The 24,573-nt window shown below is 36.9% G+C and overlaps 1 protein-coding gene across 12 annotated transcripts in view; it reads right to left on the reverse strand.

The window, feature by feature from the left end:
- Nucleotides 1-24,573, reverse strand: part of LYRM9 (LYR motif containing 9) — a 44,728-nt gene that overhangs the window by 18,498 nt on the left and 1,657 nt on the right. For 4 of the 12 annotated variants that reach the window (XM_075033064.1, XM_075033063.1, XM_075033061.1 and 1 more), the window contains exon 2: nucleotides 8,390-8,462. Coding sequence is in view for 2 of the 12 variants with exons in the window: in XM_075033053.1 (XP_074889154.1) it covers nucleotides 8,411-8,462; nucleotides 14,846-14,914; nucleotides 16,414-16,484; nucleotides 18,206-18,336; nucleotides 19,322-19,340 (342 nt within the window). In the remaining 10 variants the exon portion in view is untranslated. Of the gene's footprint in view, nucleotides 1-8,389; nucleotides 8,463-9,660; nucleotides 9,716-14,845; nucleotides 14,915-16,408; nucleotides 16,485-18,205; nucleotides 18,337-19,243; nucleotides 19,542-24,573 lie in introns of those variants that run through there. The other 8 variants (XR_012651126.1, XM_075033055.1, XM_075033056.1 and 5 more) reach the window with 7 other exon arrangements.

Consider the following 24,573-nt stretch of genomic DNA (forward strand, 5'->3'; position numbering starts at 1 on the left):
CTCACAAAGCCAGCTGTGGTATGAGACTTCTACATTCTCCATGCTTTGGATGGTGAAAAAGCTATACATGCCCCGTGCCCTCATTCCTTCAGGGACCATTCTCCTCTACGAATAAGATACTGTTATTTTAGAAAGTTGTAAGAAATTCTTTTGAGATGGAAAGAAAATTGTTGAAGGAACTCCATCATCCAGGAAATTGGTACCTGGCTCCAGAAAGAGCTACTTAACAATTGATTCCAGTGCTTCATAATTTGACCCAATTAAAAGAAGGAAGTAATTAAAACTATGGCTGACAGTGATGGTAGATGTTACCTAGTATAATATATTTAAATTGCAGGCCTACACATTGCTTGAGCACAGGACTAAATGTGTTGTTGCCTACATTAGCTCAGTCCTTATTGTTTCTCTCCTGTCCTGATTTAATACAGGCTTCCAAAAGGAAAACAGAAACTGTACACTGGAAGAGGACAGTTTCATAAATTCTAAATAGTCTTTGAAAGTCTACCAATAGATCAGACTTCTAACAACATCAACAGGCTAGCACAGCTCCACTGACTTTAACAAACCTGCAGTCATTTATAGTACAGGATTCGACCTCCTGGGAGCCTAATTCTCCCTGCGGTGCTAAAAGGGCATCTGCATCTGCACACCCATGCACACCTTGTGTGGAAGAAGGCAGTTTGTCATCTGTTTTCATGGCAAAGTCACGGACAGGATTTAGATGAGAATAGAAAGTATAAATTGAGAATTTCCATGTTAGTAATACAACTTCCCTCTTCCTCCCCCATCATCGCCTAGATTAAAATTAGCATCAGTTAAAGTAGTAAGATGAAAAACCAAATATTTTCGAAAAAATTCTTACAAATTTCATAACTGCGGAGGTATCTACAATTTAAAGCCACAGTTGTCTATTGCTTAGAATAGATAACCATCTCATGATTAATTACACTGTACTATAGTATTATACATTATATTAGTAATATTGTACTGCACCTTTTCAAAACAAAAGGTAATCTTATTTCTTTCCAACCTGATACATCTGAACCTAGGATCAGCATGTCAGCAGCAGAATCACTTTCACTTTGTCCCAGAATCTTGTAAGCAGTTTTCAAGCAAGACAGTTTTATCCATCTTCTGCAGTCTGTCCCAGAAAATTCATCCATTGTTAAATAACCCTTACCATATACAGAACTCAAGCATAAATGCAAACCAAGTATCTTTAGCCCTACTTTCCCCCAAAAAGACATAAAGAAAAAAATTAAATAATAATCTTAATCTTCACATAACACATCTATAGCAGAATCAAAAATAGATCCCAGATATCCTGTTGGCCAGGTTAAAAAAAAAATAAAATCTTACAACTGGGACATGATTTCTTCAAAACTTCACTTCCCTCCCCCTCCTTTTGGATATTTTTGTCATTGAGTCAGAATGGTATACAAGAAAAACACTCTATAGAACTCTGCAGGTCATTTGCTTTCAGAGATATAGAGCTTGCTTTTAATTGATTACACCAACACACCAACTATATCAAGTAAGTAATTTATAGCTCTGGCTGAGATGAAGTTAGGGGAAAAAAATTTATGTTTTATTGTCTACAGAATTAAGTTCAAACCAAAACTCTTGATCTGAGTGTCCAGCTCAGAACTTTTGCTACAATAGATTAAAACTAACATGCTGCACTTTACAGAAAGCCGGAGTTGGATCTCAATTTTAGCCCTTGGCGCTAAAGGTAAAAGCTTGCTTTTACCCTTGGCAAAGGCAGAGTTCTTAGTGTCCCAATTGCAATACATCAAGACACCAGTGATCCAAATGTCCCATTGCACTATCCCTAGACCATGGATGCACAAGCAGAAAGAGACAACCCTAGTCTCTTGGATCTCTAAGAGGGAGAATATCTGAGAAAAGAAACTGTGCTCCAGAAAATTAAGTGGCTTGTGCAATGTCACACAATGAGTCAATAGCAGAGCTGAGAATAGAAACCATATCTTCTGATTCTCAAAATACCACCTTATACAAGGAATCATGCTATTGATTGTGTCTTACATAGTGATTCACAAGAGCATCCCTAATTCAAAAAACTATCCTCTGAATCTTTGGAACCTATGTTTTAATTTTTTGATGTATGTCAGCTAAACCAGGTTCAATACCCTCTATATATCTGAATTTTTATTAATGGTTATTCTATCTTTCTGGTTTTGACTGAATGGCTCTGGAATAATTAAAATATTGCCTTTTTTCTAAAGTATTTGGATGTTGATACTGAATGCCACACTATTCTTTTCCCTTTGCAGTAGACAGCACATTTATCAACACCTGTCTGAGCAAATGAATGTGGCAGGATAGTTCTTCTGACTGGCAAAAGCACTTGATGGAAATGGAGCTGCCTTAGGTTTCATCCATGATTCAGATTTGTTTACATTTTGTGAAACCTCAGGAAAAGGGGGATAAAAGCTTTGGTTCAATTGAAGTCATGTTGTTAACCTCCAGTGCTAATAATTAACTCAATTATGCTGAATTAATTTGATGTAATTATTGGTGATTGTGCAAAGACAGTGGCCCAGAGAAAGTTTGAGAGACAGGAGGAACAGAAGTCTTAGCAATACAAAATACCCCATAAATAGCATCTTTTTTTTGCCAGAATGAGTCAAAGACACCAAATGAGTTCATTACAGTCATCTGGCTTCACTCAACCCTCCAAATTACCCCAATACCCAGACAAATAGCTGTGAAATCCAGCAAGTGAACTAGAATTAAAACATGCCCTGACGAATTTGACACAGCACTCAGCACAAGTGTCTTTCCCCATCCTATTATCTAAACAATACAGATTTAATAATATATTTAAGAGACCCACAATGCTTTTCCTTTAACTGAAGACATTAATTAAAAACATTTTCTTGTTGTAGTGTTGTCAGTTGGGTGGTTTTTTGATTAACAATCTGGAGAATGCTTATGGAGTCTTTTCATTTGATCTGCAGTTTATATCTAGTATTTTCAGACTTATTCAGTTCAAAACAAACAAACCCCAACTACAAAACAAACATCTATCTTTCTCCTTCCCCATTTAATAGGTCTGTGGTTTGCTTTGGAAAAATCTAACAGAAATGCATTCTTTGCTATGAAAAAAAGTATTTTACTGAGGCATTTTTTAATTCTCATGTACTAAAAAAAGTCATCGGAGGAAAAAAAATCAGATGTGATTGTCTTAAGTCTTGGGAATTGGATTAAACTAATTGAAAAATAAGAAATTCTATGTAAATTAATGCTTTAAGTACCACCAGAATTTCTACAGGACTCTCGCCTCCTCTCTCCACTCCTGGAGGAAGTGCACCTAGACTGTTACACTTTCACTTACAGTCTAGTCAGATGTCACAGACAAGGGATGCATTTACCAAACAAAAATCACAAAAGACAGAGTACCAGATATTGCAACCAAGTCCAAGACATAAGCCTCTTACTACTCAGGCTAGAAGCTGTCAGTAGCATGCCTCTCCTCCCATTTGTGGGCCTGTGCACCTTGAGTGGACAAACTATCACACACTGCAGTTTTGTGTATAAAGCTTGAGGTAAATCTTTCATTGCCTTGTTTCCATCAAGCTTCATTGTGTATATGGATTTAGCACCATGGATTGTTATTTTCCAGTTGTAAAGAATTTAAAAACTAAGAGTCTGGATTACAGCATCACTATATTTAATATTTTACAGTCCTGGAGGACTGGTAATATCTAACCATGAAGAGCTGGGTGCCTTTGCCTGTCTAGCCTCAGTCTGAAATACTACTAGACTTATATTTGTCATAATGCTGTAAATATACAAGTTTCTAAGCTTCTACTGCATTTTTATTATCCTTGGTGACAAGAATAAAAATATTACCTCTAACATCACCAATTACTTCTGAGGAGAGAATCCAAGTGCTTAGCTGTAAGAAATGAATAGTATTTTTCTAATTTGATAAGTAGGTGCTGCTAGCACGCCTACAGATCACATCCGCATTGAGAGTTCTGATGATTCTCAAACACAGCTGATCTTTCACAACTCAGTTTAATTGCCATCAGGCTCTGATCAGACTCATCATTTCAAAGCAAGCTGTATTACATGCATAATTTATGCATTTGATTTCAGTAGATAATTTTCTGCCCAGTTCTGAGAGGGCACAAAAGTGTTTCCCGTGGGGAAGCTGCTAACATTTTCTGAAGAACCAAACCGACTTTCCTCAAAAACAATTTTTTAGAAATATTATTTGTGAACAGACAGTACATTTTAAAGCAAATTTAGTGTGATGGATTGTTTGAAGTCTCCTACATTTATTTGGACAGCTACTGCAACTTTTGCCCCTGCCTATTTACCACATCTATTTAGTTTTAGTTTAGTGAGCTGAGAGTTATTGCTGGAAGTAGTTAAAAGAAATAAATTAATTTATGGCAACTATTTCAGTTCATGTCCAACCTAACAATCTGTATTGGAACTCGATTTGGAGGACTTCATTTTCCTACCACAGTTACTCCAGGCAAATGCCACTGAAGGCAACATTAAAGTCACTAGTCCAAATTCTTGGCTGGTGTAAATCAGCACTTTTCTAATAATTTCTGTTGAACCACAAAAACTTATGTTTGCTGGCAACCTGAATGACTGGGCTTGAGTTTTATGATTGCAGCAGAGTTTCTTAAGTTACATATGAGTAACTAAGTTGTTCAAGGCAACTGTCTGTTATAGATGGACAACAACACTCCTGCAATGCAAGAGCCTTTTAGGAGTTAATTCATGTTTAAAGATATTTTGAGTAAGTATTGTATATTAACATTCTAAAGGCCTGCTAGGTTACTAGAATTTAATACACTATACCAAGCATCTGAAAAATAACTATTTTTTCATATATTTCCACTGTGGTTTAAGTAAATTTTGCTAGATGTGATTCACAAATTTTATATGCCTCCTCCCAGTTTTTTTCCTTCAACTTCTTCCTGATTAATTGGGTATGCTCTTCCTTTAACTTTACTACTATTTGTTTGGTTAGCCCACTAGAAAAAAAAACAAACCCAAAAATCTCATCTCGTACAGTACAACCCTACAAAATGCATCCAAAAATAACAGAGAACAAACTACTTGATTTTTGCTTATGGAGCTTACACAGAACACACTCGGAATTCTGCAGGTTGACCCAGGCGCCAGAAGAAATACTTCCAACACTAGCAAATTCAACCATCATGTAAACAGGCACAAAGAATTGAATAAAGTTGAGCCATTTTGCACCATACTGATTTTAGGCTTGGGAATTTGATAATGTTTTGAGAAGAAAAAAAATCTAATGAACAACCCCTACATCAAGGCAGCATATAGGGACAGATAAGTCAATGAGAATAAAGCTGTATAGTATTTAGGACAATTCCTGCAAGTGACTTGGTTAAGCTGAGACATCCAAGGTAGCAAAGACCAGTCATTAAAATTTTATTCAATCTAAATAAGTCTAGTTGGGAAGCAATCAACAAGTTCAGCTTTGAGACCTGAAGGGGAGATAATCACAAAGGAAAGGGTAGGTGGCATGCGCTGCAACAAGCTGGAGGGAAGCATGGCTAGCAACTTTTTTAGCCAGCACAGAAGGAACAAGAGGACATGTATGTGGTCTAAGATATGCTAAAACCACTTCACACCAATCTGGCCATGCAAAGGGTGTTTACATAAATGAGAAGTTCATCAGCTTTTCCCTGACACCAGCCCACGCCTCCATCTAGAACTCCCTCTTCTCACACCCCCAGCCCTGCTTTTCATTTCAGTCGTCACAGACTTGATTTTCCCTTTCATGGATTTTTGCTTGAAAAAGCATCACTGCCTCAATTGTCTATTTTCAGCCTATATTTAAGAAAACCCTTTGGTTCCATTTGCAGCCACATCCTGTCTCAGCCTCCCCCTCTTTTTGTTCCTAAATATAAGGCTGATGCAATTTGATGTGACATGACAAAATAGCACATTTGCATCGGCAGAAACTTTCTCTCAACGGCAGTAATTAAAGGGAATAGATGAGACATTGCTGAAATTGGTGTTTATTTAGCCTGGAAATAAAAGGCTTAAAAAGGACCTGAGAGGGATGTTCAAGTGTGTCACGAACATGAAATTCATTGATGAGTGCCGCCTTTTACATGCTTCCTTACTGCAAAAGCAAATGGTCATTCAAACAATGTAATCAATTTAAAGAGATTAAAAAAAATAAATCAGATTTCTGCAGACCATATTCCTGACCAGTAAAAATAATTTAATGTGTTTCTTTGGATTATAAATAGTACGAAGACACTTGTCGTTACACATAAGACAGGGTCATTGAATCTCTGACTTCAGAGCACAGGCTGTCTCAAATTGTGTAGAAGAGAACTGAGATCTCATTGACTACAATGAAAATCAGGTGCTTAAATATCTTAATTTTTGAGCTGATATGCATCAGCAGCAGATAGGTACTCGCTTTCATCTGCAACATGGATTTTTGTTAATTGTCAAAGACAGGAATTCAGAAATAGGAGCCCAAGGCTCTGAATGCTGTCACTGCAACAGGATTCATACAACAGATAAAAAAATACATATCTACAACACTTACGAAATAATTTACTATGATTGGCTTTGCTGAATGGATACACTGCAAATACTTGACAGGATCAGATACTGTCAGCTTCCTGCACTGTATTCCATTATGGATGACAGCAATAGAAGGCAGTGGTGGGAGGGAGAGCAACATTTGAAAGTTGAGTGTTTTTTCTTGATTTTTAGAAAGTCAGTTTAGTTTACTTAATCCATGTGAAGAATTCAAGGAAAGGTCTGATGGATATTCCATAGGCCACAGGATTTAACAGACATGTCAAGTGAAACTTCCTGTTCTCAGGAGAATCTTCCTTCTCATTCACATGAGGCTATTCTTTAAAATCCAACTGTGACTGACACTACCACTCTGCTTAAAATTGGCAGACCACATTTTGAGCAGGCTCTTTTCCATCCTAACACAGATGGCATCAAGTATAGGGCAGGCCAGAAAAAAATCAGTTTGCATATCATGCTTCAGTTTTTATGGGTCAGATTACCACTCAGAGCCATCAAAATGGCAACCCATATGTGATGTGTCTGCCATTGGAACTAAAGTGATACACCATCATAAGATTAACATGGTTGGTTAGAAAAAGTTTGATTAGCCGTTAATTAACCTCTGATATATAAAAGTAAAAAGATATTTTCCTTTCCAACAAAATTTTGAGTTTGACAAATCAAGAAAATAGCTTTGGTGAACCAAAAAGGAAAAGACATTATCACAACTTCATCCCTGAACAACTGTATCGGCATGGCTCTCTTGGCAGAGGATAGTTTAGCATCTATGCCAAATACTTGCTTAATAAGTGAGCCAGGTGCAGATGCTGGCTATGTAATTTGTTCTAGCTTCTTTGTTCTACAAGCCAGGAAATTGTTCCCACAGCTTTGGAGAAAAAATGGGCGTATGAAGAGCTCTTTGCCTGTTTTCATTGGTGCAAGAATATCAACTGTTTTATTGCTATGAGAGTGTCTTTAAGAAATGTGTCATTAGTAACACACATAGCTATTAATTATAGAATCAGCAGAGCGCTAGCTGTGTCCTAAGGATACTAAAGGGATGCTGAAACAAGGTCAAAAACATGGCATTCTGTTTCCAGCCTCCTACCAACTTTCTGCCCCCCTGCAGCAGCCTACCAGATACAATTGCTGGATTCCATGTACTATGGGGGGTATTATCCCAGATGCTCCAGAAGCCATGCTTCTACATTTACAGGGTTTAAAGCAGTCAAGTCTGCTGTGTGAGAAGTCTATTAAACAATAAAGCTGTATTTTAAATCTGCTGCTATATTATCATGGCACCTGAAATTCAAACAGCTGTTATGCTAAATAATAGCCAGGGACACCACTCTGTGTCATTACCAATGGGAAAATTTTTCATTCACAAGTTTTATCACCCCTCTAGCTTCTCTACATGATATTCTGGTTAAGATATTATACTGACATTTCAGGTGTTTCTTCTCAACCAAATACAATACACACAGCAACAGCAGATTCCCTCCACCATGCTGAGATTAGTAATCTAGTTGTAGTCCTGATAGAAGCACAAAAATATTGTTTCCTTTGATATCTTCACTGGCAATTTGCCATTAGGGTTCTGCTACTGCATTTATCAGCATGGCTAGAATGGAGACAGGGGTGTTCCCGAATACAAAATGCTGTTTAGAAATGCCTCCTGCAAACATGTGCAGTCATATAACAAGTCTGCATCAACTTCATTTGTACCATTTGTTTGTGATTTGGCATTTTCACCTTTTATCCATACGTGAGTCAAATAGACTCCTAACGATTTCCATAAAACAAACAAACAAAAAAAATCACTTACAGCATTCAGAGCAAAGGAACTTTAATTATCTTCACAGATTAGGTCTGTCGAAGTCCAACAGCAAGCAAGAGACCTGCAGAGAAAAATCAATTTTCATTATCTGTTTCTCCTCAACTTGCTACTTAAAATACCATCCATAAAGTGCAGAGAAGCCTATTTATAGCAGAATTTATCAGTATGTAAGCTTTCACTTCTGCCTAACTAGTTACCTTAAACATGAATTCATGGCCTTGATATGAATAGGTTATTGCTTTCAGTAATCTACTCAGAAAACACTGTTTAATAAACATACACTACAAAAAGATATAAGTAGGGAGAAATTCCAAAGCACTCAGTGAAACTAAACCTTCAATATTTCCTGTTACGAGTTTCTGAAGGCAAGAAAGCTTTTAACTACTTTAAAGACCCATGTTTTCTAGTATCCAGAACTCTGTACAATGACATAATTTCAGAAATTTACATATTTGTCAGAGAGCAGAACAATGCTTTGGAAAAAGGATTTATCAACATTAGGATAGTCTGGTAGCTCCTCAGTAAAATTTAAGAAGTATTAGGCCTGGATGGTTGTTTGGCTTTCCATTCCCACTGCCATAGTGGTGCAATCTCATCTCAAAATGCTCAAGTACACTTCTGCAGTTAGAAGCAAAGGGAGTAACTTCTTGAACAATACCCTACTTGCAGTACCAACTTTCACTTTCAAAATAATTTCCAAGAAGGCTGCAGAAAACTAGGAATTACTTCCCTGAGAGTTAAAATTTTAACTGAAAACAAACAATGCACAACCAATACAAAGTAGAACATCTTTACAGCTCTAGCAGACAAATATCTGAGAATCTTCCCTTTTACAGTATTCTTTTTATCACATTTTAATAGCACGTCACACACGGCTTCAGCATTGCACATATTGGTGTAGTTTCTGGATGACTCTCATTTGGCCCCTAACAGGGGCCACCTGCCTGTCTAATCTTTTGGTGATCTACATGAGCTTACTCTTTTCCACCTATCTGTCTAATTTTTGGTGATCTGCATGAGCTTACTCCCCTTCCATTGTGTTTTGCCTCAACAAAAAACTGCTTTTGACCCATCAGACAATTGACTCCATACAAGGAACCCCTGCTTTATCAAATACTTGACTGTACAGTGAGTAAAGGAAATCAACCAATTCTCTAAAGTCAACACTAATTCCTTTATTTAGAACTTGATCATAAGTTTGTTGAAGTCAAGAGAATGTATTGCTCTGACTATCCAAAGACATCTGGATCAGATCTTACCTCAGATCATCTGGTACTTCACAGAAATTTTCAAAAGCCACTTGAAACAAGAGTCCTAGAAGATAACAATGACAGAAGAATCTGAACTCATCTATTATGCCTCCCTTTGAAAGATGCAAGCCTTTGAAAAAAATCGAAGGCAAAATTCTGAACTACACTTACAAACATGTGGAACAAAGATAACTGTTGTCATGGGTGAATTATTTTTTTTCCAAGTATTAATAGTATCATAACTTGGTGACACATCATGGTTGACAACAGCTTGGGACGTTCAATTTTTGACATCTAATTTAGGCACTCATAATTGCCCTCTGACGGAACATAATTACATTGGGAACATGGGTTCCAAGAATTAAGCATTCAAAAATCACACTTTGGTTACATTCATAGGAGATGCTTTGTTTGCAGCTAAGGCCTATGCATCCTTTCTTGCAAGACATCTGAGGCAAAGCCTTTGTCATCCATTCACACAATTAACACTGCCATCCAGATTCTCATCAATCTGCATCTTGAGCATCCAGTGCCCTTTTCTTTGGATTCAGTGTTGTCCTACTATTGTTCATCTATACTATAAAATGATTTCCTAATCGATTGCTTCAAAGAGAAGACTAACATAGATGCATTCACTTACCACTTCTGCCTTTTATTACATAAACAGAAGTTACTTACTTTCATTTCCAAGTTCCTGATAGCATATTCTCTCCTTACTCATCTCTAACAGAGAGATGTGGAATTTTGCCTCTAATTAGCCTATAATAATAACTTCCACCAGTTACTCATTTTATTTTTAATGTAACTACTACCTCAAAGCTCTCTTCCATGCTGTTCCCATGCTACCAAGGAGTGCTCTGCAAACATCCACTAACCCACTTCTGTGTTCCACTTCAAACAGTTCCTTAAACTTATTCCTTGTCCTGATGCCTCATAAATTTTAAGGCCCAATTGTTACAACTAAAAGGACTAAATGTTTCCCTTTTGCTGGAATAATCATCTGAAACAGATTATGCTAAGATAAAAACACCTGGTAAGATTGCAGGAAGCTAGGTCTTGTCATATCAAGATACACACAGGTGAACTTCCCATAGAAGGTGATGTAAAACAAGGACCTAGAAGAACAGATTCAACTTTAACTAAAAGCCAATCTGGAGTCCACTGAAGCTTTCTAGCTTTGGTACAGGAAGTGAACGCTGAGAGCTGCCTTATAACATTATTTTCATCCATCATCTGAATTTTCTTTTCTGAATAGCACATAGGACCTCTGATATCTACCTTGAATCAGTCCTGCAGAAAACACCTATTATTTAGCATTGTTAATTAACATTTTGTAGATATACCTGCAGTTAGTTAGCCCACTAGGACATTTACAAAGCCCTTTCAGAAGCACATAGTCCTCTGCTGTTAACATGTAGCCAATATAATAGCCAAAGAGCAAAGCAATTAACTTCTCCATAGGCTGAAATTTAAACCAGCAATTACTTCTATAATTCACTTATCAGAGCATCAGGCACCTTTGCTCAGAAAGCTTTCCAAATCTACTCAAAATACACCCAGTTGAGCTTTGAGAACACAAAATAGTATCAGTTGCTATATTTCATTGTTTAGTGATAAACATTGCTTAAGGTCTAACTTGAATTTCTACTTTGGAATTAAAAGAGTCCTTTTAAAGAAAAGTTAGCTCATGTCAAACTTGAGGTTCCTTTACACTGCCATAAGTGTATAAAGAAGCACCGATGTAAATGTGAATTACATTCTTGGTACATTTACTAGCTGGTGTAAGTTAGTTAAAGCTAATAATCTCCAACTTGCTGTCCTATTTTTACCAACTAAAAGCCCAGTGTCTTCTCTTGCTCTTAGAATACAAAGCCGATCTGCACACTTTTATGCATTGTATTGATGATAGTATTTCTGGATGTTCAAACACCACCACTAAACAGCTGCAGCCTGGAAAAACGTTTGTATGGTAGTGTTTATTTTAGAATATAGCCTTTAAAAAAAAATAATTAAAGAATCAAGTTCTAGTGTGCCCCTAAAACATGTTTAAGAAAACATGGGCTTGCTTTCCATTTGTAAGTGCAGACATACTTCCAAGCAAAACTTGGAGCCCATGTTCATTCCTGTCTATGACTGAACAAAAGTATTGCTGTTCAATTTCTTATTTATCACGTATCAGACTTGTTTGCCATATCCAAAAGGAATAGAAAAACACTATATGTAAAGTCTTTACACTTTAATAAACAGTGATTAAGTATAATCTACTAAATGTAAACAGGTATAAATCTGCCATTTCTAAGACACCAGAAATTACTTATCAGAAAGTTTAAAATAAAAAGTGATGGGTAAGAGAGAGAAGTAGGATTATCCACATATCTCTGCTGCAGTATAAAAATATGAAGCTATGATCCAAAGGCCAATGAAATCAATGAAAATTGATAGGGGCAAGAACAGAGTTCAGAAATCAGAAACGAAATGGAATTTAGGTACCTTCATCTTTATAACTTGGGTTTCCCTGGAAATTCCAACTTTGCAGACCCAGAACAACAAAATCAAAATAATTCTTTATATTTTGTTCTTCAATTTTTGTGTTTGTCTTTATGTAAATTTGATTCAGTGGGCAGACAAAAATTGAAGCCATATACATATTTTTAAAAAGGGTTGCCATTGTTTGTTAGCGGAACAATGAATTCCATTAACTTGCAACATACCACTGTCTCTGTATATCACAACTCTACTTCCTGCTGTTAGAACAGGATCAGAAGCAGAATCAACTGACATTCTCATTTCTTTCTTGCACAGTGAGCAGTGGTCAGCTTTTATTGAAAGAAACATTTCCATAATAATCTGACAAGACTTCTCCCTCATTTGTTTGCAATGAAAGAGTTAAATATCCGTGACCCAAATATGGAGACCCATTTTAAACTTGCTGAAAATTGCTTTTTAATCCTAGCTCTCGAGGATTTCCTTTGAAACCATCTGCCATGCATGCTGAGTAGTCTTTTCCTGTATATATACAGGATTACTATAACATGGATTCTTTTGTGTAACTTAATACATTTCAGCAAATTAGAAAAATTAGTTGAAATATCCATTCTTTTCTGATTTCAACTGTATACCATGAAAATGACTGTAAAAGTCAAAATCAGTGATAAATTAATAGCAAAACCAACACCCATATTTATCTTATTTATTGCAGTATTTACATCGCAATTCTAATATATTTAGTCAGTCTAACACTAGATAGGATTTAAGCAAAGAGTTATGAGTCATTTAACTAATATAACTTATGCACATGCTTAAAATTAAGCTCAAGCATTTTCCTGGATAGGAATGGATTTAAACATGTGCTTTCTGAACTAGAACATAGTTTGAAGACTGGAAGACACAATTAACATCATCATAATTAGAGATCAGAAGAGATTTCCAAATATTATTTCAAATCTATTGTTCAGCTTTTTCTGTTTTCTTGCTATGAACCTTTATGCAGTTGTATTTTTATAGTACAAATACTGAGAAGAAGCAGTAAGTCACATTCATAAACAAGCTGAATCTTAAAAATGGCACATGTAACCATATATATTTTAGCAATCATCCAAAACATAAAACAAAAAATATATTGCTTCCTATCAGAATAATCACAGCCAGAGCGATTGAAACAGCAAACATTCAGCAAGACAGATTTATAATCAATTTATAGAATCAACCTACAAAGTAAAAAAAAAAAAAATCAAAACCCCAACACAATTATTGAGCATTTTCAATGTGGAATACTTTTAAAAAGATGGTGATTTGTCTGCAAACATTCTGAGAAAAGAAAATAAGGAAAATTATTTGCATAGTTTTAATCATGTAAGGTGACACTAACATTTCAGAAGACAGACAGGCCATAGCCTGTGAACTTCTTTGTTTCACATAAACACACTTGAGAGCAACATAGCTGCACATGGGCTTCATGCTAGCAGCCCTCAGAGTCCTCATTCATATTATTCTGTTTCACAGTCAGTCACCTAATATCTAATAAAAGTGAATGGCAATACAAAATCCCACACCAAAACATCCCCCTCCTAACCGAAGATAGAATTCCACACCCTTTGATGCATTTTCCCTGGAAAGGAGCAGTGTTAGATATGATTAATATACAGGACAGATCTACACATGCAGATGTTGGAAGAATGTGGAGAGAAGAAAAAAACCAAGCAAATAATTTTGTTTCAGCAATAACAGATGTTGGAGCATCATCCTGTAGACATGTTACTTTTAATACAAAACTGCTCATAAAGCAAGTGAGGGGGTGAGGACAAAATCAATGCCCAATTACCCAGTTATTTCAGAGTTTCCATTTTAATGAGCTTCCTGTATGATTTTGTCCTTTTAATTTTCCTTCTCTAATAATCATATCAAATTAGTTTTGTCTTAAACATCAGTGAAAAGAAATTCAGCTGTCTGAAAAAATCATAAGACAGCTGTTAGCAGGTTCTTAAGAACAACATGTTACACTGTCATTTACTTCTGTATGAACCGAGAGCAATTCACAAGATCCTATGGCACTACTTGGGATTAGACTTGAGTGACTGAGAACAGCTTCATGTCCTGATACATCTGCTAATATGGCAAATGGATACTAAAAGACTAACAGTGCTATAGCATTTGCAGATATATCAGTGCTGAAAAAAACAACCAAATGCATAATAAATAGATTAAAACCACCTTTCTCTGGCTAAAGGAGAGATTAACTGAAGCCTGGTCTGCATTCCAGCTAGGGAATAACCTGCCTTCCTGCTAGATTGCATTTCCCACTCACATTATCAATATAGCACCATAGTTTCTTCCCACTTCCTTAAACTTGGTCAGTGATGTTGAGGAGCTGGAGAGACAGCAGGGACATAAGCAGCGCTGGTGCTGTGGCTACAGAGTATAAAATGCAACTGATACATGCTTAGCTCTCACCAAATCTGTCTCTTCACATACACCACAACCCCTGCCCACCCACTGCCCCCCACAATCCAGAAATAAATACATGCACAAACCTATATAGTGAAATACACTGACAAGGCTTGCAGGCAAGGGTGGTAGAAGCACGGCATGCGAAGGCTAAGCAAGCACTTCGTTGATAACATCCAAGCCCTCTACTAAACAACAGAAACATAAGTAATGTCCAACTACTTATCAGAAGCAATTCAGAAAAGCTTACATGAGATAGATGTGAAGATTCTGATACTGCATAGATCCTCTAGGGTCTGGTGAGCAGCATAGCATCATACTGCAAAGATAAGGCTTAGTGCATGTTGGAACAAGAGAACCATCTCTTCGTCATCATACACATTGGTATATAAAGCTGCAACAGTGGCTTCTGAATTGCCATGTCATCTCAGATACAGTTTCTCTTTAGACTGCACCCCCTTCTTTTTGATGCCAGACTGCTACTATGTCACCCCAGAGTCTCATTTACAGACTATTTACTTCCCACGTCCCTTTACAGTGAATTAAATTGAATATCATTAAGACTATATGGCGAAAGAAAAGTTACCAGCAGCCTTTAAGATGCCTGGAATTCAGACTGATATATTGAAGAGTGCCATCACAGTGGTAGCAGGCACAAGGCACACATACAGCCATAGGCACAAGAGATTTATACAACAGCTACAAACGACTGTTGTACTTTCTGAGAGGCCTGTATCTCTTGGATGACATTCTCCCATCGTAAGTATTTCTAGAATAAATTTGCTTAGCTGTGTATAACATGGCACCTAATTAGTCCTATGTGAAATCCATAGGTAATTAGCATCCCAAAAGGAGCTAAAGCTACCCCATACATCTTCATCCACATGTGTAAATCTGCAGGTTTTCAGTAACTGCCATGTAAAAGATTATTTCAAAACAAACAAAATCCTCACAAAAAAAGTAAAGACAAACCCCCAACAGCCATAACTGTTTACAAAACAGCTTTCTTACAACTGACTGGTCCACCAATACCACAGAAATTAGTGATGTGTAACTAATTGATACAAGTCTCCTGAGGGGAGTATTGCTGCTGGTTATCTTGATATGAGAAATTTAGTCCAGAAGTATAAATTGGATGGACAGCTCAAAAGCTTTAGTTCTCCTAGTAGGAAAGGAATTGATCTGGTAAAGAAAGCCCTTAAAGGGATATTATCATGTCAAAAAGCAGGATTAGGAAAAACATCAATGGTCTTAAAACAACTGAGAAAACACAGAAAACTTTGTTTCTATCAGTAATGCTAATTAATTCTTTCCACCTTCACACAAAAGGTGAAAAATTGAAGACATCAATTTTTAATGTTTCTCCTAATTAAACTTACATATGATTATGAAACTGTCTGCTACAAAAGTCCATGTTCTTCAATTAGTGATTTCATTTTTGCATCTAGTACTTTTATTTATCAATTCCCCTTCCACCGAGTCCAAGAAAAACAAAAGTATTCAGATATTCACAGACCTGTAGATGATTTTCTTCACATTTCTGACAAAATGTTGTATCAGACTTTTCCTGATTAGTTTTACTGCCTACTCCTATACAGATTACTCAATTGCATAAGCAAGACAAGTACTCCATTCATTAAAATCATTTTTTGATAAACAAAATAACAACAGTTAATATGTACGTTACATGTGAGGCGTGCATTTATTGCTCCCCAATGCACATAACACAAGATTTATTTTCTTTAAAAACATCTGATTTCAAGTAAATCATTATGTGAAGCAACAGCATAACTAACAAATTCCCAAACTCTACCTTACATGGAGTATTGCTTCATCTTCATGATTTGGGTAAAACAAGTTAAAGTTTCTTGGACTTCATAAAGAGGGCACTGCAATATATTGAGAGAAAAGACAACAGATGTTATAGCCAAAATAGCTCATGCTATATCTGCTACTATGTTCTGCTGCTAAGACTGAACGTTGACAGGGGCTCTCCTGAGGCTATCAGGAAATCAAACACCCGAAGCTAGTTGATCATTCGGGTGGAAAAATATCAGCAAGAGCTCTTAAACTAACAAAATTCTCCATGTACAACATAATGATCATTGTCTATCTAACCAAAGAAACAGACCTTCCAGTCACCTGAATGAGTACACCAGGTTACATGTAAATTAAGATTATTTCCTAACCCTTTATCTTTCTTAGCTACTAGGTTTGAATCAAGACAGAAATTGAATTGCATGACATGTAAACTCGATGCTGAATTAAGCAAATGTGCTTACCCAACATAAAACTGAGAGGTGTAAATTATGAGATTACTGTCAGAGATTTGTCCTGACTAATAAAACCTCCTGATCATTACCTCTGTGCCTGACATTACACTCACCATATTTAAGAACATCATAAACAAGTAATTGTGCACATGGTCACCCTGTGCAAATTAAATAATCCACTAATATCAGAGGTATGCTGCAGAAAAGTTAATCAAAAGCACCCAGCAGCAACAGCAGTCCAAAGAATGTATCCAAACTATAATAGGCTGCATAGGGCCAGAACCACATAGGTTTTATTATCATGATACATTAATCAGTTTCCTTGAGAGTCTTGCCTGTACGAAGTATTTTACATTACACTGGTTGAGAATCTCTGCTATCCCTAGAGGCCATGGTTGCCCAGATCCTCAGCTAGGGTAATTTAGAGCAACTCTACTCAACTTCTGGCTTGGTATTATTTTTATCTAGTTTTTACTTCAGAAACAGTGGATCACATAGAAGAACAAGGTCACTAAACATGTGATGTGTTTAAACAAGCAGCAAATGGTGATGCAACTCTTGGAAAATATATAAATGTACTGTCACACACAGATTAAAATCACACTGGTTTTTGCCTGGAGAAATTGGTTTCTGTTATTTCATTAACAATACTGTGGAAAAAAAACACAGTAAAGGTAAAAAGGTTCTGGCTTTACATTTATTGTTGGTTACCTGAAATTAGTTATTTGAAATTCCACAGATCCCTTAATAACACCATAATATTTAATGTAACTTAATATCTCTACATATTAAATACTCCTGCAACAGATAGGAGCACAAAGCATCAAAAGGTATGTAATCCTATGGTAAAAATAACCATTGTAAGTTAATAACTTGGGCAGGTGGTTCACCAGCTCTGACAAACACAGCAGGCTCAGACAGGTAGCATTAGTACAAACACCCACTGAACAATCTGACAGAAGTTAAATAAATCACATGGAAAATAGAGCATTGAATGGCTCCATACACCACACTGCACAAAAACCTTTAAACTATTTCCATGATAACACAGTTAAAGAACCTTGCTTCTAAAAAAGACCCAAGACAAAAAAAACAGCATAGAGGTCAGTTTGAAAGAAGCCATGCCATCTTACATGAACTAAGCAAGGATTTAGCTTCACACAGTCCATTTCAAATAAACATTACCAAAGTCTACTATCAGATATATATGGATATAATTCTGGATTCAATATGAAATTTGTTTTTCACATCTGTGATGATCTAATAAAGCATGCAGGCTTTGAGTTGCATCAATTCTAACAAATCTTCTATGTAAACTTAAGTTTAATTAGCATTACATTATCCCAGTTTACCAGGGTCACACTCTGAAGACAATGCTGGAGTGAAACGTCGTCATGAACCAGGCTGCAAGTTTGTTGTTTCCTCTTAGTTTCCAGATGTCTTGGTCTTGTACGTATTCCTATCTGGACTATGAGTGTATGAAAAAGAAATACAGTAATATGGGCAAGACCCCAGGGAATAATCACTACTCTGTACCTCAGAGAAAAACTGCTTAAGTTGCATTCTCAAAATTGCCCTGCTGTAACAGATAGGTGTGCTGCTGCAAAGACTGCAATTAAAAAAATTACTGTTTAAGTGTTTCCATAACAGATTAGGTTTTTTTGATACTGAATGCATCTGGTCTATTACAACACTCAAGGAACTGTGACATGGTGAAGGATTTATGAGCTATTATGCTAGACAAAATTAGTCATTACATGAAAAAGCACTGAGCAGCTATCCAAACTGGAAATAAAGGCAGGGGGTGGGGGAAAGAGAGGAATCAGGATCAGGTTGGACTTTGTGCTACCATTATAAAGCTAGAGCAAACAAAACTGACTGGTATTTACAGATAAATCACCACCTGCAAGAACTTAACAACCTAAAGGTTTAATCTACCCAGGACTTCACTGAGTCATACCTACAGAATATTGGGCCAAAATACAGCTAATCTGACATAGCAAATTGTTGCAAGCACTGTTTCAGTGTAATCGAATGCAGGACAAGAAATAATCATGACCATTAGCCATGATGTTGCAGACAAAACTCTTAGCAAGAGGCATAGAATCAATTCAGATCAACTCAATTGCTTTGTTCAATTTGTTGTCACTAGAATCAATGACAGAACAAAAGGCTAACTGTGGGACAACCAGAGCAGGAAGTCAGGTCTCTGAAAGATGGTGTTCCCAAGAATACCACCACAGCAACAGTATTTTCTATTCTGATTCAATCTACAATCCAGAAAACATAAGTACTGGTGTCTTAGACTCCTTCCTCCCTCCCCCATCACTGAATAAAAGACATAGCAGAAACAAAGTGCTTGGATATTATTGTACCTATTTTAATTTGGAGGAAAAGTAAACAACCTGCTTCTCTCCCCACTCCAAAAAACATTATTTAGGGATCCTGCTCACACAAAAACAAGTGGCTCATGGTGCTGTTTTCAATTCTCCACCTTCTAAGAAAGATAACATGCCGTGGAGCTATTTTAAGAACATCTCATTCACAAAGGTCTCCAATTCAGTCTTCAGAGACAGAGATGATTTTCTTGCTGCTTCAACATCTTTACTGGCATGACATTTGCTTCAGAGGGAGTTCATTTGCTGTTCCAACATCAAAATGGAGCAAGAGCAGCTGCCAGGAGAGGGATAAAAGGAAACACTGGTGACAAAGAGCAGCAGGGTCATTTCTGGTGCAAAGAAATGTAGAACAGAGAGAACTGCAGAACTGCCACTTTCTCTAAAAAGCCTCAGGGGATAAAGACCTCCCCTCTACCTCCTGCAACTGGTATTTAGCAGCAAGAAGGAAAATTAGACAGAAAGAACTAAACAATCAGGCTGAAGTCTTTAAATGGCAAACTATTACAAACCAACTTTAAGCACCTGAGGACTCCCAGTTAAAGCCAAGCTCATGCTTAAGCTCTGCAGTGAGCAAAGAATTCAGTAACTCCTTCAGAAAATTCAAAAGAAAATACTTTTGGGTAGAAAGCACTACAGGGTTTGGAATTCAGTGTTTTGGAGATGACAGTCTTTGGGATGAATTCAAGCCCCAGTGCTAATCACAATCTTCATATTTGTATATACAGTATACTGAACAAACTTGGGGCAAAGCTGTCAACTGCAACATGACCATCACAAAAACTACACTGCAAGAGCCACAAACAGGGCTGACAGGCCAGTGAAGCAACATAAGTGCCTGTAGAGTCTGATCTCCAACATCAGAGATATGCAGTATCTCTAGATGACACCATCTGTCATTTACACCAGTTGCTTCCTACCCCATATCTCAGTCATACCTGTGCAGCTCTATTGAAGTACCATTTCATCATTTTAATCGCTTTTCAAAGAAGCCAAGTTCCCAAACTGCTGCTTTAAAGACAAAGATGAGGCTCACCTTCATCAACATGCCTTTTTGATAGACTAACCAGCTTATGCTAGGTCATCCACTCGGTTTGACTACTTGATTATTTCCCTATCTTCTTATTAATAGATTGCCCAGAGCTGGACAGGGATTTGTCCCTCATTCAACAAGACGAGCAGAACCTTGCCCTCCTTTTAGATGAGGGCATATTGCTATCCTTGCAAACTTTAAGATACAAACCTTTACACATAACCAAAGTTAAAACAAAATATTCTTTCCCCCTGCTTCTCACTGCATTTTATTAATAGATTCATTTATTCTTTTCCAGTTTTGTAGAGAAAAGGTTTTAAGGATGAAAACTCTGGAAAATTATTCTTTGCAAAGAAAAGGACTAATATACACCATCAGGAATTTAAATCCTATGATACTTTGTGTGTATTAATGTTTATTCTGCTGTATGTTAGGACCAGATTTTATTTAGAGCATGATATTTATCTGACTAATCAAATCCCCTCAAATTCACAGGCATTAGCACTGTGTTTATGACACCTTAAGGGCTTCAGCATTAGGATTTATGAATAAAATATTACCAGGGTGTTACAGAATACTGAGGACTGTATCTGCAGAGTTGTATATCAAGGTACATGTGGGCTTGTCAAACACCTACGTGATAAATTATCAATAGTGCAGCTCAGAGTACCCCTTTTGTGGATCAGAGACAAATCTATGCAAGCATTTTATTATGCTTTGTTCCACTTAATGTTACTTTTTCTGCATTAAAGGGTCACAAAAACCCCTAGATGCATAAGTGCTGAAGGACATTTATGCACAATGCTCAACCACGAAATCAAAAGACTTATTCTAATATTCAGTCCTGTTTTCACAGCTAGTTCTTGTGCTACAAGAAAAAAACCACAAAGCCTATGTCTGGAACTGGACCATAACATTTTATACTGTGCAATATGATACAATCTTTTGTGGAGAATTTTAAGGTTAAAACACTGCTGAGGAGCATTAAAGAAATAGAACTGACTGATTACAAATCGTCTTCCATCCCTTGCGCTTATGCAGAGTGCTGCCAAAAAGATTATACCCCTGCAAAGCAAGTGGCAAATCCAAGGGGAAAATAAATCTCTCAAGAGTCAGAAAAGACTAAACTTGATACATTAGATTTTCAAAAAGGGACAAGTCTTTGCCCTGTGTTTCTAATGCACAGTATTTACTTTTATATGTAGTTTTTAAATGAGTTTAGCAAAGAGCACCTGACAAATTTAGATATACTAGCATTCAGTGTTTGATAGTCAAACAGCAGACTTGCTACTGCTTTACAGCACTCTTACTGTGAATAAAATAGTAGGAGACAGATGCATGTCCCCATGAATAACTGTCTTCACCAGTAAGAGATTAGAATTGATCTGTCCTGTTTCATCAGCAGTAGTCACCAATTGCATATCTCCATGCATCACTGGGGATGACAAATTAGTTGCAATCAAACTGGGCTTTGGCAGGATCTAGTGCAGTGTCTCTACCTGCCCAGTTCAAATTACTATGGTTAGATTTTGCCAACTCACTCATCAAGTGGCTTAAGCTCATTGAGCTACTCGCAAAACACTCTTGCTTAAAGTTATATGAGCCAGCTCTGTAATGAGCTTCCCCTCAGCAGACTTATGCTTCTTACACAGAGGCATTAAATAGCAAGGAAGCACTGACTTACAATAGTACACGATTAATTCATTCTGCAGCCCTGTTCCAAGTAGGAGTGATTCATATAACTAATAGGTAACACTTTCAAGTAACAGACCTGTACTGAGGAAACAAAGGGTCTATTAAAAGTTGAGCACTTTGTCTGCAAGTTTCACATTTCCTTAATATTCTTTTAAGAGGCCTCTTCCTTAAATGTACCTCCATATGAATTAACTGGATCTTGTCCCCCTTAACTTTCATAGCATGAAGTGCCTAAAAAGCACCTAAACTGACAGTCTTAAGCTTTACAGCATGACAGAGGCCAGGGACACCAATTAAAAGTGTTTATAAACCCAGTGTAGAAGGAAGATACAGTTGTTAGGGTGGGTCATACAACGCTGGCACCTGACATAACTCCATATGGACGCGTAAGATAAGTATCCCTCCAGCTGCCATCTCACCAGTCTCTCACCTCATTGAAAAGAGCTGGTTCAACTTCAAAAGGCAAATAAAAGATGGAAAATATGGCTGTAGCATTTAGTCAAACTAAAATAAATTAATAAAGCGGGTCCCAGATTTCACTTACATTTTACAGATATGGAAATCGGAAGCAGGGTTTGTAGTAGTCCAGTCAAGACCCGTCAGGAAAACTGGTGACAATGCAACCCAGTTCACTCCTTTTGCTCTCACTGCTGAAAATTCATCTACATGACAGTGTCTAATGACACTTTTAGAGTATTACTAAGACAAGACATGTATTTCCTCACGTACAGCCAAAGAATGAAGTCACCATGGATTTGATTCACTAAAGCTAATAGAAAAAGGTTGTGTGACAAATCAATAGGAAGTCAGTAACTTTAGACAAAGGTGCGTGGGGAGAAACTCTTTAGGCTGCATATAGTTCTGGTTTCGGCAACTAACACTTCTTACCAAATAGTGGACCTAGGAGTTGCCCCAGATCACTTAGTGGCAATACATAAATAAGCAGTCAGACCGAAGGCTGTCTAAGTTGATGGAACTGGTTACTTTTTTCCTTTGAGATTTACTAAAGATAACCTCTATCAAAAAACTTGGGATTGTTGGTGTTTGATGGCAATCATAAAGAAAAAGGGCATCAATAAAAAATACAGAACTTTTTCAAAAGTTTACCTGTGGGTTTGTTTTTGTTTGTTTGTTTTTATTAAAGAAGTCTGCTTTTCATAAAAACGCAGGCAACTTTCATGATACTGTAATGCATCATCGCGATACTTGCAATGGAAAGCTGCACATATGTAACGTCCTCAACTATGGCAAAGATGCTGAGTACAATGCCCATTGTGTTGATCCTTCCTTAAAGTAATAAGGATAAAGAAGCAGCATGAGCTTCAGCTGGAACTTCCCTCTGGTTAGTTGGCAACTGGTTTGCTCATGAGGAAGTATAAACAGATGCTTTAAACACTAATGAGAAGTGGATCCAATTCCCATCTTTTCATGAGCACAATACTTGAAAGAATAGGTTCTCAGGGACACAAGCTACTCCAGGGGAGATGGCTACATAAAGCTTTAAAACATGCTACCAGAGATCTTGGCCTGAATTATTATTCCCTATCCACTGCAAAAATGAGTAGGTAAAAACACCCTGCTTAATATTAAACATTGCTGTTCAGAAGCTTCTCTCTAAAGACTCCACATAGTCAATGGGGAAAGAAATGTTAAAGTGATATCCAGACACACCTAACGTAGACTCCTCCAGACAGCAATGCAGTATACCTCTTTACCCTTTAATGATAAGGAGCCTACAGAGATTAGGCTCCTAAATTAGTCACCAAAACCGCACATGCCTATGAACACTTCTCAATAAGCAGTCATTACAAGACTTTCAGTTTATGCTAGAAAAAGGTTGACTTTTTCCATATCACTGAACACTTTGTTTATGACCATAAATTCAACTATAGACCAGTTGCATGAACAAGATAAATAATTTCTTCCTTCCCTTTTCTTCCCAACATGCAGTTGAAGATGACTGATTTCAGCAAATATACCAGTAAAAATTAAACTCTACTGAAAATCAATTGTTTAAAAGACATGTGATCCAATTAACTCAGTAATGTACCTAACTGAAAAAAAAAAATTAAGACGACGCTGTATTTGGACTTGAATAATGCCACCAGGACATTAATCTGCACATACATTTAGAACCCAAGTTTCCATAAAATGATTATTAGGCAATTGCTTGATTTTACTACTTAGAAAGATTTTGCAATAACAGAAAAAGAAAAAAGTCCATAATGAAAACGTGTGGGAGAGTTTTAAAAGCCTTCCAGTCCTCACAGCGCTTCCCTATGCACAGGCCCACCCAACTTACTTTGTATCCACTTCCTTCCATTGTCCCACCACCACACCATACCTCTCCAGAGCTTGAGGGGAAGCAAAGACCAAAAGAATCCTTGGTGCATGCCACATTCATATTCACATTAGCAGTTTGTTATCAACTTCAATAAAAACTTCAAACAGACAGCTAGAAATACAAGTTCTAAATAAGTATTCTGTCTCTTCTTCCAATGCGTAATCTTAAAAAATGGCTGTAAACCAAATCTATCTTACTTTTTTTAAGTAAAGCCCCTGTTTTAAAACAGTGACGTGA

This window comes from Buteo buteo, chromosome 7 (genome assembly GCF_964188355.1).
Source record: "Buteo buteo chromosome 7, bButBut1.hap1.1, whole genome shotgun sequence".
Taxonomy (NCBI): domain Eukaryota; kingdom Metazoa; phylum Chordata; class Aves; order Accipitriformes; family Accipitridae; genus Buteo; species Buteo buteo.